Source organism: Peromyscus eremicus, chromosome X (genome assembly GCF_949786415.1).
Source record: "Peromyscus eremicus chromosome X, PerEre_H2_v1, whole genome shotgun sequence".
In the NCBI taxonomy this organism is placed as follows: domain Eukaryota; kingdom Metazoa; phylum Chordata; class Mammalia; order Rodentia; family Cricetidae; genus Peromyscus; species Peromyscus eremicus.
The window spans coordinates 61251356-61265822 of NC_081439.1; the positions used below are offsets into that span (position 1 = coordinate 61251356).

The following is a 14467-nucleotide window of genomic DNA, read 5'->3' on the forward strand; positions in this document are numbered from 1 at the left end:
AAATTTCATAAGGGCGATGGAATATTTGTCTGGGGCTGATGGGCCTTGAGATCTTGGCTGTTGTTAACCTTTGCAACTTCGATGATTCTCTGTCAAAGTAAAAAACCTGACTGAAGTTATTGTCAAAACAGTGATCTTTTACATTCTTGAAAATATCTTCCTCACTGCTATTTATCTCTTGGCAAATTGCTACACTATTTTAATTTGACATAGATGAGAGCTTTCAAATTTATGAAAGATCACATTTAAATATCTCTGGTAGGAATACAACTAATATGCATATTCACATGTGCTGACCTGCCTCTGACTCTATCTTTATTCTATTTTCCACAGAAACCACCATGCAAAGGAACATAAATGCACAAGATGGTAATTAACAGCACAAACAGTATGAGAGTAAAGTGCACTGATCTACAAATGCTGTTTCAGCAAGTCCTCTTGGCAACCACCTATATCCTTGGGCAGGAGTTGTAACTCTATAGTTCACCTTGATGAACATACTGAGATATTCAAGATGGGCAGCAATAGTACCAGCACTGCTGTGAGTAATTGCAATGCTACTTATTTGACATTTCAGTACTCTCTGTATGCAACCACCTATAGCTTAATATTCATCCCTGGTCTCCTGGCTAACAGTGCAGCCCTGTGGGTTCTGTGCCGCTTCATCAGCAAGAAGAGTAAGGCCATCATTTTCATGATCAACCTCTCAGTGGCGGATCTTGCTCACGTCCTGTCCTTACCTCTCCGGATTTACTATTACATCAACCGTCACTGGCCATTCCAAAGGGCCCTTTGCCTGCTCTGCTTCTATCTGAAATATCTCAACATGTATGCCAGCATTTTTTTCTTGACATGCATCAGCCTTCAGCGGTGCTTCTTTCTCCTGAAGCCATTCAGAGCCAGAAACTGGAAGCGTAGGTATGACGTGGGCATCAGTGCTGCCATCTGGGTCATCATGGGGACTGCCTGTTTGCCACTTCCTATCCTGAGAAGTGCTGGCTTAGCCAACAACACTGAATCCTGCTTTGCTGATTTAGGGCTTCATGACATTAGTATGGCTTCCTCCATTGGCATGGTAACTGCCGCTGAACTTGGAGGGTTTGTATTGCCTGTTGTAATTATTACCTATTGCACATGGAAAACAAGAAAATCTTTACAGGAATTCCAAGATCCACCTCAGAATATTAAAGAGAGGAAAAAGGCTTTGAGGATGGTCCTAATGTGTGCAGTGGTATTCATAGTGTGCTTCACTCCTTACCATCTCAACTTCCCGTTCTTTATGATGGTGAAGCAACATGTCTTCTCGAACTGCTCCTTTATTAAGAGCACTCTGTGTTTCCACATCATTTCCCTGTGTCTTGCAAATCTGAATTGTTGCCTTGATCCAGTTGTGTATTATTTTATGACTTCGGAATTTCGTGATCGGTTTTCAGAACATGGCAGTTTGGTCATCCAGTCATGTGTGCGATGTAAGGATAGTACTTTGGAAATTCATCAGAGGAACGAGAATCTTCAGACTATCTCTCTTGAATGTTTGGATGTTCCAACACAATGTGATGAGATAATTCTCTAGAATAACCTTTATACTCTGTCAGGTTAGCCAGGCCATTTCAAAGAGATACTGAGTGTCTTGAAGAAACATGGCTACTTCACTCAAAATAATCTGTCTACTGGAGTTCTTTATGCCAAGAACATCTGTGGACCTTCTGAGAAAAAGACTTTTTTTCACAGAAAGTGATAATCAGCAGAAGGGGTCTCACATCTGTTCCTCAGTAATGGGGACAATCATCTCATCTTCACCTGAGAAAAACAAAATACATTAAAAATTAGTGGACATGTACAAGTTATCTATACAGTGACAGGTCTACATCAGAATACGACCCTAACTTTATTTAGAAAACATACACTACTTCTCCAATTGTATTACAGAGGGATGGCTTTTCATATTAACATAAATTATGGAAATTAACAATATTATAACTTAAAATATCTATAAGATTTCCTTTTTCTCACCTTGAAGAAAAAAAATCATTTCAGATGAACTTCTCAAAATTACCATGGAAACCACAATGCAAATACCATAAACAGGATTGTGCTCTGCATATTTAACAAACTTGAGTTTAAAGGCTCAAAATGAAATCTCTTTGCCTAAATGTCTGTTTGTGATGTGATGCCTATTTGTGTTTACTGGCACTAATTGGGAAATAGTCTCATTTATCTGTTTATTAAAATCAGCTGTGTCATTCTCTGGCTAGGTTGATTGTTTCATATGTAACTTCAGACAACTTCATTTGATACATTTAAATCAACAGATTCCAGAAGAATCACACAATACATGCAGTTTTCATTTTGCTAAGACTTAGTTGAACCTAAGTTTTTATAAGCAAAATATACCAATGAAATGAATTGAATCCTATCATTAATGCAGAACAAACACTGCCATTCCAAAAAAAATCCCTGTTGTTGCATCATTATTAATATAAATCTTTCCCACTGGAAATTTTGAAGCTTAATATTTTCAAATATTGGGTATCATTAAAATGAATTTTTATAAAGCAATAGTTTTATAAAATTACTATTTTTGTCTTGTCTGTTTTTTGAATAGCCTTTAATTTTTATTATAATTTTTTGGTTAGCATATAAGGGAATGGATTTCATTGTGATATTTTCATATACATACATCATTGTACTTTCTTATTTACTCCCCACAGCCTTCTCTTGACTGCCCTCCAATTCTTGTTGGTGCCTTCTTCTTCCTACATTCTCTTTTCTGCATTCTTGATACAAATGTTACCTCTTGAATTTGATTACCTCCCTTATCACACTTTGCATGTGTCCCTTTTCATCTCTCCTTTTCCTCTCTACTTTCATGTTTCATGTGTGTGAATATAATATTATTATTATATATGATTAAAAATTTCATATTTGTCTGGTTTATTTTTCTTTTTTTTTTTAAATTTATTTTTATTTCACGTACATTGGTGTTTTGCCATGGGTATTGGGTCTCAGGAACTGGAGTTACAGACAGTTGTAAGCTGCCATGTGGGTGCTGGGAATTGAACCAGGGTCCTCTGGAAGAGCAGTCAGTGCTCTTAACCAGTAAGCCATCTCTCCAGCCCCTGGTTTATTTTTCTTAACATACTGATCTTCAGTTCCATTCATTTTCCCCAAAATGGTGTAATTTAATTCTTTATAGTTCAATAAAATTCCATTGTTTATAAAACTACATTTTGTTGATCCATTCATTCATTGATGGATACCTAGACTGCTTCTGTATCTTTGCTGTTGTGAATAGTTCAGCAATAAACATGCATGTGGAAACATCTCTGTAAAATGTTTTCTTACAACCCATCAGCTATATACCCAGAAAAAGAATAGATAGTTGGATCTTGTTTTTTAAATAGACTAGGCTAATCTCTTTAATGGTGAGGTGAAGTCATTTATATTTAACATTGTTGTTAACAGAGGTCTGCTAATTTGTTTAATTCAGTTGGATGTGTTTTGAGTTGCTTGGATTTTATTGTTGGTTCTTTCGTTTTCCCTATTAATTTAGAATTTCCCTATAATTTAGAATTAGAGGTTTTCTGTGTTGGGCATGATAGATACTTTCCTCACTCTCCTTGGTCATTTATTCCTCTCATAAAATGTATTTGTTGTACTCTCATAAAAAGATTGTCTTCCTTTTCTGTGTATAGGATTGTGCGTGTGTGTGTGTGCGTGTGCATGTGCATGCGTGCGTGCGTGCGTGTGTGTGTGTGTGTGTGTGTGTGTGTGTGTGTGTGTTATACATGTCTTTGAGTGTGTGCATAGTGTGTGCAGATAGAATCCATCGTTTTGATCTTGAATGTCTTTCTTGATCTCTCTTTATCTTACTTTTTGAGACAGGGTACCTAGCACTAGAGTTGCAGATGCTTGCTATTTTGCCTGGCTTTTATGTTGGTGCCTGGGATAGAAACTTGGGGCTTGTGGTGGTATTGTGTTCCCCAAAATATTGTGCACCCTAATAAACTTATCTGGGATCAGAGACAGAACAGCCACAATATTAAACATAGAAGTTAGGCAGTGGTAGCACACGCCTTTAATCCTAGCATTTCAGAGGTAGAAATCTCTCTGGATCTCTGTGAGTTCAAGGCCACATTGGAAACAGCCAGGCATGGTGACACACGCCTTTAATCCCAGAAAGCGAGCCTTTTAATCCCAGGGAGTGGTAATAGAAAGGAAAGATATATAAGGTGTGAAGATCAGAAAGAAGAAGCATTTGGCTGGTTAAGCTTTCAGGCTTTGGAGCACAGTTGAGCTGAGAGCCATTTGGATATGAGGACACAGAGGCTTCCAGTCTGAGGAAACAAGATCAGCTGACGAACTGGCAAGGTGAGGTTAGCTGTGGCTTGTTCTGTCTCTCTGATCTTCCAGCTTCACCCCAATACTTGGCTCTGGGTTTGTTTAATTAATAAGACTCTTTAAGATTCATGCTACAGGGGCCCCATGCTTGTGCAGCTGAAACATAATGAATCTCCCTATCTTCACCAATCTGTGGTATTTTAAGCATTTTTCTGTAGTGCTGGCTTGGTGGCTATGAACTGATAGCTTGGCTGGATATAGAAATCTTTGTTGGCAGTTATTTACTTTGGGGCCTTAAAATATGTCATTCCGTGGTTTCATGGATCTAAGACTACTGGTGAGGGATCTGATACTATTCAGATGTGCTTACATTTGGGGTGGGTTGCATTTTCCCCAGACAGCCTCTAACATTATATTTTTACCATTTGCTTATAACATCCTTTGATGCCTTCTAAAGGCCTCTTGTGTTTGGATGTCTATACAGATTTGAGAAATTTTCTGCTGTCATTTTGTTGACTAGAATTGTGTGCCTTTAGTTTTTAGTGACGCTTCCTCTGTCCTATGAATTATGTTTGATATCTTGATAGTAATCCAGATTTGGGTTGTTGTGGTCATGCTCATTTCTTTTTTCCATTACTAATGTTTTAATGTAGTAATTTCTTGACCTTGTCCTCTATCTGACAGTCTGTCTTTTGTTTGGTTGTTTGCATTTTTAGGGTTATTAACATCTTTATTTCCAACAATTCTATTTCTTTTCAAATTATGAATTTTCCTAATAAACTTCTCTTCCATGTTTATGACTTTTCCATCCTATTTTTGAGTTTCATACGTGTTGTTGACTTTCCTCTGTATGTTACTAGCTTTCCTGTCTAGGTCCTGGCTTAATTTCCCTGCCTCATTTATATATTTCTTTGTATTCTCTTTCAGTTTTTGGTCATTTTTGCTAATAATTTTTGAGATCTATTTTCATATTTTACTCATGTCAGTATTTTTTCATTTTGTTAGTTGAGGAGTTATGATAATTTGGAGAAGTCTTGTTGCATCATTTTTTTATTGTTTCTTGTTTGTTTCTGTGTTGCAGTTTGTACATATTTTGACTTGGATTTTTTGTTTGTTTGTTGTAGTTGGAGATCTTCTTAGTAGCCAGCTCTTGAAGCCTCAATCCCCAGTAGTACTCAATGAGGATTAGACAAACTGCTGTATATGACGAAGATGAAGAGAAAGGGACCATAGGTTTAGGAAAAATAGACAAAGAAAATAAATAAAAATGAAAAAGACATTCCAATAATGAGAAAATGTGTAACCAAAATTAGATAATGTAATAAAGGAGAATAAACATAAAAACAAAAATTTCTGGATAAGGGGGAAGAAAATATATTGAATTCTGGATTTTCCTAAAATATTGCAGGGATCTATATTTTAACGCTGTATTCTTTAGAAATGCTAGTGTGGCTTCTTATCTATCTATCTATCTATCTATCTATCTATCTATCTATCTATCTATTTATTAAGAGATTTTTCTATTTGTTTTACATATCAACCACAGATTCCCCTGTCCTCCTTCCTCACACAACCCAGCCTTTCCCCCACAACCCACCTCCTATTCCCACCTCCTCCAAGGCAAGGTCTCCCCTGGGGAATCAGCAGAGCCTGGTACATTAAGTTGAGGCAGGTCCAAGCCCCTCCTACCTGCACCAAGGCTGAGCAAAGTGTCTCAGCATTGGCACTAGGTTCCAAAAAGCCAGCTCATGCACTAAGGACAGGTCCCAGTCTCACAGCCTGGGGCCCCCCAAACAGTCGAAGCTAAGCTAAACAACTGTCTCACTTATCCAGAGGGCCTAGTCCAGTACCATGGGGGCTCCTCAGCTATTGGTTCACAGTTCATGTGTTTCCACTAGTTTGGCTAATTGTCTCTGTAGTTTTTCCAATCATGGTCTGGATGTCTCTTGCTCATATAATCCCTCCTCTCTTTTGTCAATTGGACTCCTGGAGCTCTGCCTGGGACTTGGCTGTGGATTTCTGCATCTGCTTCCATCAGTCACTGGATGAGGGTTCTATCATGACAGCTAGGGTGTTCAGCCATCTGATCACCAGAGTAGGTCAGCTCAGGTACCCTCTCGACCATTGCCAGTAGTCTATAGTGGAATCATCTTTGTGGATTCCTAAGGACCTCTCTAGCACTCTGCTTCTTCCTATTCCCATGGTGTCTTCATTTATCATAGTATCTCTTTCCTTGTTCTCCCACTCTGTTCCTGATCCAGCTAGGACCTCCTGCTCCCATAAGCTCTCTTTCCCCCAACCCTTGCCCTCCATTACACCCCCCTCACCCCCAGTTTGCTCATGTAGATCTCATCCATTTCTCCATTGCTGGGCAATCCTAGGGTCTATCCTAGGGTCCTCTTTACTATCTAGCCTCCCTGAAGCTGTGAGTTGCACTCTGGCTATCCTTTGTTTTACATCTAGTATCCACTTATGAGTAAGTACATACCATGTTTGTCTTTCTGAGTCTGGATTACCTCACTCAGGATCATATTTTCTAGTTCCATCCATTTGCCTGCAATTTTCATGATATCATTGTTTTTCTCTGCTGAGTAGTACTCCATTGTGTATATGTACTACATTTTCTTTATCCATTCTTCAGTTGAAGGGCATCTAGGTTGTTTCCAGGTTCTGGCTATTACGAATAATGCTGATATGAACATAGTTGAGCATGTGTCCTTGTGGTATGATTGAGCATTCCTTGGGTATATGCCCAAGAGTGGTATAGCTGGGTCTTGAGGGAGATTGATTCCCAATTTTCTGAGAAACCGCCATACTGATTTCCAAAGTGGCTGTACAAGTTTGCATTCCCACCAACAGTGTAGGAGTGTTCCCCTTGCTCCAAATCCTCTCCAACGTAATCTGTCTTCAGTGTTTTTGATCTTAGTCGTTCTGACAGGTGTAAGATGGCATCTCAGAGTCATTTTGATTTGCATTTCCCTGATGACTAAATGTCATTCAGCCATTTGAGCATCTTCTGTCGAAAATTCTGTTTAGCTCTATAGCCCATTTTTTAATTGGACTGTGTGGTATTTTGATGTCTAGTTTCTTGAGTTCTTTATATATTCTGGATATCAGTCCTCTGTCAGATGTGAGGTTGGTGAAGATCTTTTCCCATTCTGTAGGCTGTCGTTTTGTCTTATTTACTGTGTCCTTTGCTGTATAGAAGCTTCTCAGTTTCAAGAGGTCCCATTTATTAATTGTTGCTCTCAGTGTCTGTGCTACTGGTGTTATATTTAGGAAATGAGCTCCAGTGCCAATGTGTTCAAGACTACTTCCTACTTTCTCTTCTATCAGGTTCAGAGTAACTGGATTTATGTTGAGGTCTTTGATCCACTTGGACTTAAGTTTTGTGCAAGGTGACAGATATGGACCTATTTGCAATCTTCTGCATGTTGACATCTAGTTATGCCAGCACTATTTGTTGAAGATGCTTTCTTTTTTCTATTGTACAGTTTTGGCTTCTTTGTCAAAAATTAGGTGTTCATACGTGTGCAGATAAATGTCAGAGTCTTCAGTTCAATTCCCTTGGTCCATATATCGGTTTTTATGCCAGTACCAAGCTGTTTTTATTACTGTAGCTCTATAGTAGAGCTTGAAGACAGGGATCGTGATGCCTCCAGAGTTTGTTTTATTGTACAGGATTCTTTTGGCTATTCCGGGTTTTTTGTTTTTCCATATGAAGTTGAGTATTGTTCTTTCCAGGTCTGTGATGAACTGTGTTGGGATTTTGATGGGGATTACATTGAATTTGTAGATTGCTTTTGGTAAGATTGCCATTTTTACTATGTTAATCCTACCTATCCATGAGCATGGGAGATCTTTCCATTTTCTGATATCTTCTACAATTTCTTTCTTCAGGGAATTAAAGTTCTTGTCATACAGGTCCTTTGCTTGCTTAGTTAAGATTACCCCAAGGTATTTTATATTATTTGTGGCTATTGTAAAGGGTGATGTTTCTCTGATTTCTTTCTCAGCCTGTTTGTCATTTGTATATAGGAGGGCTACTGATTTTTTTGAGTTAATCTTGTATCCTGCCACATTGCTGAAGGTGTTTATCAGCTGTAGGAGTTCCCTGGTAGAATTTTTGGAGTCACTTATGTATACTATCATGTCATCTGCAAGTCGTGAAAGTTTGACTTCTTCCTCTCCAATTTGTATTCCCTTGATCTCCTTTTGTTGTCTTATTGCTCTAGCTAGAACTTCAAGTACTATATTGAATAAATATGGGGAGAGCGGACAGCCTTGTCTTATTCCTGATTTTAGTGGAATCATTTTGAGTTTCTCTCCATTTAATTTGATGTTGGCTGTTGGGTTGTTGTAAATTGCCTTTATTATGTTTAGGTATGTTCCCTTTATTTGGGATCTCTCCAAGACATTTATCATGAAGGGGTATTCGATTTTGTCAAAGACCTTTTCAGCATCTAATGAAATGATCATGTGATTTTTTCTTTTAGTTTGTTTATATGGTGTATTATATTGACAGATTTTCATATGTTGAACCATCCTTGCATCCCTAGGATGAAGCCCACTTGGTCATGGTGGATAATTTTTTGATATGTTCCTGGATTTGGTTAGCCAGTACTTCATTGAGTATTTTTGCATCAATGTTCATGAGGGAGTTTGGTCTGTAATTCTCTTTCTTTGTTGCATCTTTGTTTGTCTTGGGAATCGGAGAAACTGTAGCCTCATAGAAGGAGTTTGGTAACGTTCCTTCTGTTTCTATTGTGTGGAATAATTTAAAGAGTATTGGTATTAACTCTTCTTTGAAGATCTGGTAGAATTATGTGTGCAAACCATCTGGTTCTGGGCTTTTTTTGGTTGGGAGACTTTTAATGACTGTTTTTATTTCCTTAGGGGTTGTTGGTCTATTTAAATAGTTTATCTGGTCTTGATTTAACTTAGGTATGTGGTACCTATCCAGAAAATTGTCCATTTCTTTTAGATTTTCCAATTTTGTGGAGTACAGGTTTTTGAAGTATTACCAGATGATTCTCTGGATTTCCTCATTGTCAGTTATTATGTCTCCCTTTTCATTTCTGATTTTGCTAATTTGGATGCTCACTCTCTGCCTTTTGGTTAGTCTGGATAAGGGCTTGTCTATCTTGTTGCTTTTCTCAAAGAACCAACTCTTTGTTTCATTGGTTCTTTGTAATGTTCTCTGTTTTTATTTTATTGATTTCAGCTCTCAATTTGATTATTTCCTGACAGCTACTCCTCTTGGACGTTTGCTCCTTTTTGACTAGAAGAGCTTTAATGTGTGCTATTAAGTTGCTAGTTTGAGATTTCGGCAATTTCTTTATGTAGGTACTTAGTGCTGTGAACTTTCCTCTTAGCACCGCTTTTACCATGTCCCATAAGTTTGGGTATGTTGTGCATTCATTTTCATTGAATTCTGGGGAGTCTTTAATTTCTTTCTTTATTTCTGCCTTGACCCAGTAGTCATTCAGCAGAGAGTTATTCAGTTTCGAATGAGTTTGTAGGCTTCCTGTTATTGTTGAAATCCCGCTTTAATCCATGATGGTATGATAGGGTTCAGGTAGTTATTTTAGTTTTCTTGTATCTGTTGAGGCTTTGTGACCAAGTATGTGGTCAATTTTGGAAAAAGTTTTGTGAGGTTCTGAGAAGGTATTTTATTTTATGTTTGGGTGAAATGTTCCGTATATATCTGTTAGGTTCATTTGTTTCATAACATCTGTTAGCTCCATTATTTCTCTGCTTAGTTGTTGTACATCCATTGCTAAGAGTGGTTTATTGAAGTCTCCCACTATTGACGTTTGAAGTTTGATGAGTGACTTAAGCTTTAGTAATGTTTCTTTTACAAATGTGGCTGCCCTTGCCTTTGGGGGATAGATGTTAAGATTAGAGAGGTCATCTTGGTGCATTTTTCCTTTGGTGAGTATGAAGTATCTCTCCCCATCTCTTTTGATTAATTTTGGTTGGAAGTCTCTTTTGTTAGATATTAGAATAGCTATACCAGCTTGCTTCTTGGGTCCATTTGCTTGAAAAATCTTTTCCCAACCCTTCACTCTGAGGTAATATCTGTCTTTGATGTTGAGTTTGTTTCCTGTATGCAGTAAAAGGATGGATCCTGGTTTTTCACGCATTCTGTTAGCCTGTATCTTTTTATTGGGGAATTGAGTTTATTGATATTGAGAGATATTAATAACCAGTGACTGTTAACTCCTGTTATTTTGTTGTTGGTGGTGGTAGTAGTAGTAGTAGTGTGTGTTTATGTGTGTGTGTGTGTGTGTGTTTCTTCTTTTTGTTTTGTTGGTGTGATATTATTTCCTGTGTTTTCATGGGTGTAGTTACCATCCTTGGGTTGGAGTTTCCTTTCTAGTACCTTCTGCAAGGCTGGATTTGTGGATACATATTGTTTAAATTTAACTTTGCTATGGAATATCTTGTTTTCTCCATCTACAGTGTGATGTGGTGGCATCAAGGCAGACATAGTGCTGGAGAAGGAGCTGAGAGTCTTACATCTTGACCCACCAGCAACATAAAGTGGTCTGAGACACTGGGTGTTGCTTGAGCATATAAAAGACCTCAAAACTTTCCTCCACAGTAACACACTGTTGGAGGCCAGCTCTCACCTGTCAAAAGGTTCTTAGGGGGAGGAGTGAGGAATGAGGAAATATTAGATACAAATATAGACGGAGACATGAGAAAGACAGAGACACAGGATAGCTTCGAGAGGATCCTGGGTCAGCAGCCTTGAGTTTTATTCTAATGGACTTTTTATATGTTACCAAGGGGACAGGCAAAAGACCTCCCCCTTTCAAGAGCAAAGCACAATGTATAGCCAAGTGTAGACCCTTCAAAACACCTGGTAATCACGACCCTGGCCAAATCATCCCATTATGCAGCCCTGCTGAGTAAAGCAAGATCAGATTCTCTGACCTTGAGTAAGGCCTTACTAGGGAGCCTCTGTGGGCCCCCACAACACACTTCCTCCATCAAGGCCATACTTACTCCAACAAAATCACACCTCCTAATAGTGCCCCTCCCAATGAGCCTATGGTGGCAATTACATTAAAACTACCACAGTGAAGAAAATTTTATTCTATGATTTTGTTAAAAATATTTTTTGGCTGGGTGGTAGTGGCTCACACCTTTAATCCCAGCAGTCGGGAGGCAGAGGCAGGTGAATCTCTGTGAGTTCAAGGCCAGCTTGGGCTATAGACTGAGTTCCAGGAAAGGCACCAAAGCTACACAGAGAAACCCTGTCTCAAAAACCAAAAAGAAAAAAAATTCTAGAATACTCCCACCCATTCCAGACTTAGTTGCAGGCCAACAGGCAAGAATCCTGCAGGCAGGCCTGAGTACCACACCTCCCATCTGACCTGTAATCTACAAGCCCCACTCCATCCCCCAAACTTACCCATCCCCTAAGAGCACAGCTGCTCCCTGAGACAGACTCTATCAGCTCCAATTGGACCAAGAGGTGAGTAACTATTCCCCAACCTCTAGACTTTAGACCCAAGGGAACAACCTATGCCCTCATACCCCCACCAATTGTAGCCCCAATGTAGGCGAGCAGGCAAGACTCCTGTGGGCAGGCCTTACCACCCCCCATATGACCCTGTAATCTACAAGCACTACTCCATCCCCAAACTTACCCATCCCCTGAGACCGCAGCTGTTCCCTGAGAATTAGACTCTGTCAGCTCTGATTGGACCAAGAGGTGAGTGACTGTTCTCCTAGCCTGTCACCTGAGCCTCTAGACCCTAGGGCCAGGGGCAGAATATGTGCCCCCATAACTCCATCCATTGCAGTCCCATTTGCAGGCCAGCAGGCAAGACTCCTGTGGGCAGGCCTTACCACCCCCCATTGGACCCTACAATCTACAAGTCCCACTCTGACTCCCAACCCACCCATCCCCCCAAGGCCCCAGCAACTCCCCAAGACACAAACACCACCAGTGCCAATTAGACCAAGAGCAGCTCCCTCAGACACAGACACCGTTTGCATTGATTGGAGAAAGAGATGGATAGATGCCAGTGCAACAATACATTCAACAACATAAAGACCGATATGGTACCACTAGAACCTAATAACTCTACTACAGCAAGACCTGAACATCCCAACGTAGAAGAAGCAGAAGAAAACGACCTTAAAAATGTCTTTATAAATATGATAGAGGCCATTAAAGAGGAAATGATAAATTCCCTTTAAAAAAATCTAGGAAAAGACAAACCAAAAATTAAAGAAAGTCAAGAAAACAAAGAAAAAGCAATCAAACAGGTGAAAGAAACAGTTTAAGACTTAAAAATTGAAATAGAGGCAATAAAGAAGACACAAACCGAGGGAATGCTGGAAATGGAAAATCTAAGTAAATGAACAGGAACTACAGATGTAAGCATAACCAACAGAATGCAAGAGATGGAAGAAGGAATCTCTGGCATTGAAGATATGATAGAGGAAATAGATTCATCAGTCAAAGAAAACATTAAAGCCAACAAAGTCATAACACAAAATGTCCAGGAAATCTGGAACACCATGAAAAAACCAAACTTAAGAATAATAGGGATAGAAGTAGGAGAATACTAGCTCAAAGACACAGAAAATATATTCAACAAAATCATAGAAGAAAATTTCCCAACCCAAAGAAGGAAATGCCTGTGAAGATATAAGAAGCTTACAGAACATCAAATAGACTAGTCCTCCCCCCGCAAAAAAAGTCCCCTTGCCAAATAATAATCAAAGCACTAAACATACAGAATAAAGAAAGAATATTAAGAGCTGCAAAGGAAAAAGGCCAAGTAATGTATAAAGTCAGACCTATCAGGATAACACTCGACTTCTCAGTGGAGACTCTGAAAGCCAGAAGGTCCTGGACAGACATTATGCAGACACTAAGAGACTATGGACGCTAGCCCAGACTATTATACCCAGCAAAACTTTCAATCATCATAGATAGAGTAGAAAAAGATATTCCATGACAAAACCAGATTTAAACAATACCTATTCACAAATCCAGCCCTACAGAAAGCACTAGAAGAAAAACTCCAATCTAAGGAAGTTAGATGCACCCACAAAAACTCAGGCAATAGATAATCCCACACCAACAAATCCCAAAGAAGGGAAACACACACACACACACACACACACACACACACACACACACACACACAAACCTACCAAAAAATAACAAGAATTAACAATCACTGGTCATTAATATCCCTTAATATCAATGGATTCAATCATCACAGGAAAAATTCATCAACATGAAGTCTCAATTCTGAACATTTATGCACCAAATACAAGGTTACACACACATGTAAAAGAAAGGTTACTAAACTTAAATCGTACATCAAATCCCACACATTAATAGTGGGAGAATTCAACACCCCATTCTGACCAATGGACAGGTCTGCCAGACAGAAAATTAACAGAGAAATAAGAGAACATAGATACTATGACTCAAATGGACTTAACAGACATCTATAGAACATTCCACCCAAACACAAAGAATATTCCTTCTTCTCAGCATCCCATGGAACATTCTCTAAAATTGACCACATACTCAATCACAAAGCAAATCTCAACAGATAAAAAAAAAAAACCCTGTATTTTATCAGACCACCATGGCTTAAAGTTAGAATTCAACAACAACACAAATTACAGAAAGCCCACAAACTCAATGAAACTGAATAATGCTCAACTGAATCACCGCTGAGTTAAGGAAGAAATAAAGAAAAATATTAAAGACTTTCTAGAATTCAACTTGAACTGTTTTAGGAGGCCTCCAGGCAGTGGGACCAGGACTTGAACTTGGTGCATGAGCTAGCTTTCTGGAACCTAGGGCCTATGCTGAGATACTTTGCTCAGCCTCAGTGCAGGCAGGAGGGGCCTGGCTGGACCTGCCTCAACTGAATCTACCAGGCTGGGCTGACTGCCCAGAGGAGACCTTGCCTTGGAGGAGGTGGGAATGGGGGGTGGATTGGGGAGGGGAGGCTGGGGGGTGGGAGGAGGGAGGACAGGGGAATCTGTGGCTGATATGTAAAATTAAATTAATTATAAAATAAAAGTATTCATAAAAAAAGAAAATGAATGTACAATATACCCAAACTTATGGAACACT

At 39.1% G+C, this 14467-nt stretch overlaps 1 protein-coding gene across 1 annotated transcript; it reads left to right on the top strand.

Moving 5' to 3' along the window:
• The first annotated feature begins 397 nt into the window (after positions 1-397).
• Positions 398-1573, top strand: LOC131899918 (putative P2Y purinoceptor 10). Its single transcript, XM_059251385.1, has one exon. The coding sequence runs from the start codon at positions 515-517 to the stop codon at positions 1571-1573; it is 1059 nt and encodes a 352-aa protein (XP_059107368.1). The 5' UTR covers positions 398-514.
• Positions 1574-14467: the final 12894 nt, after the last annotated feature.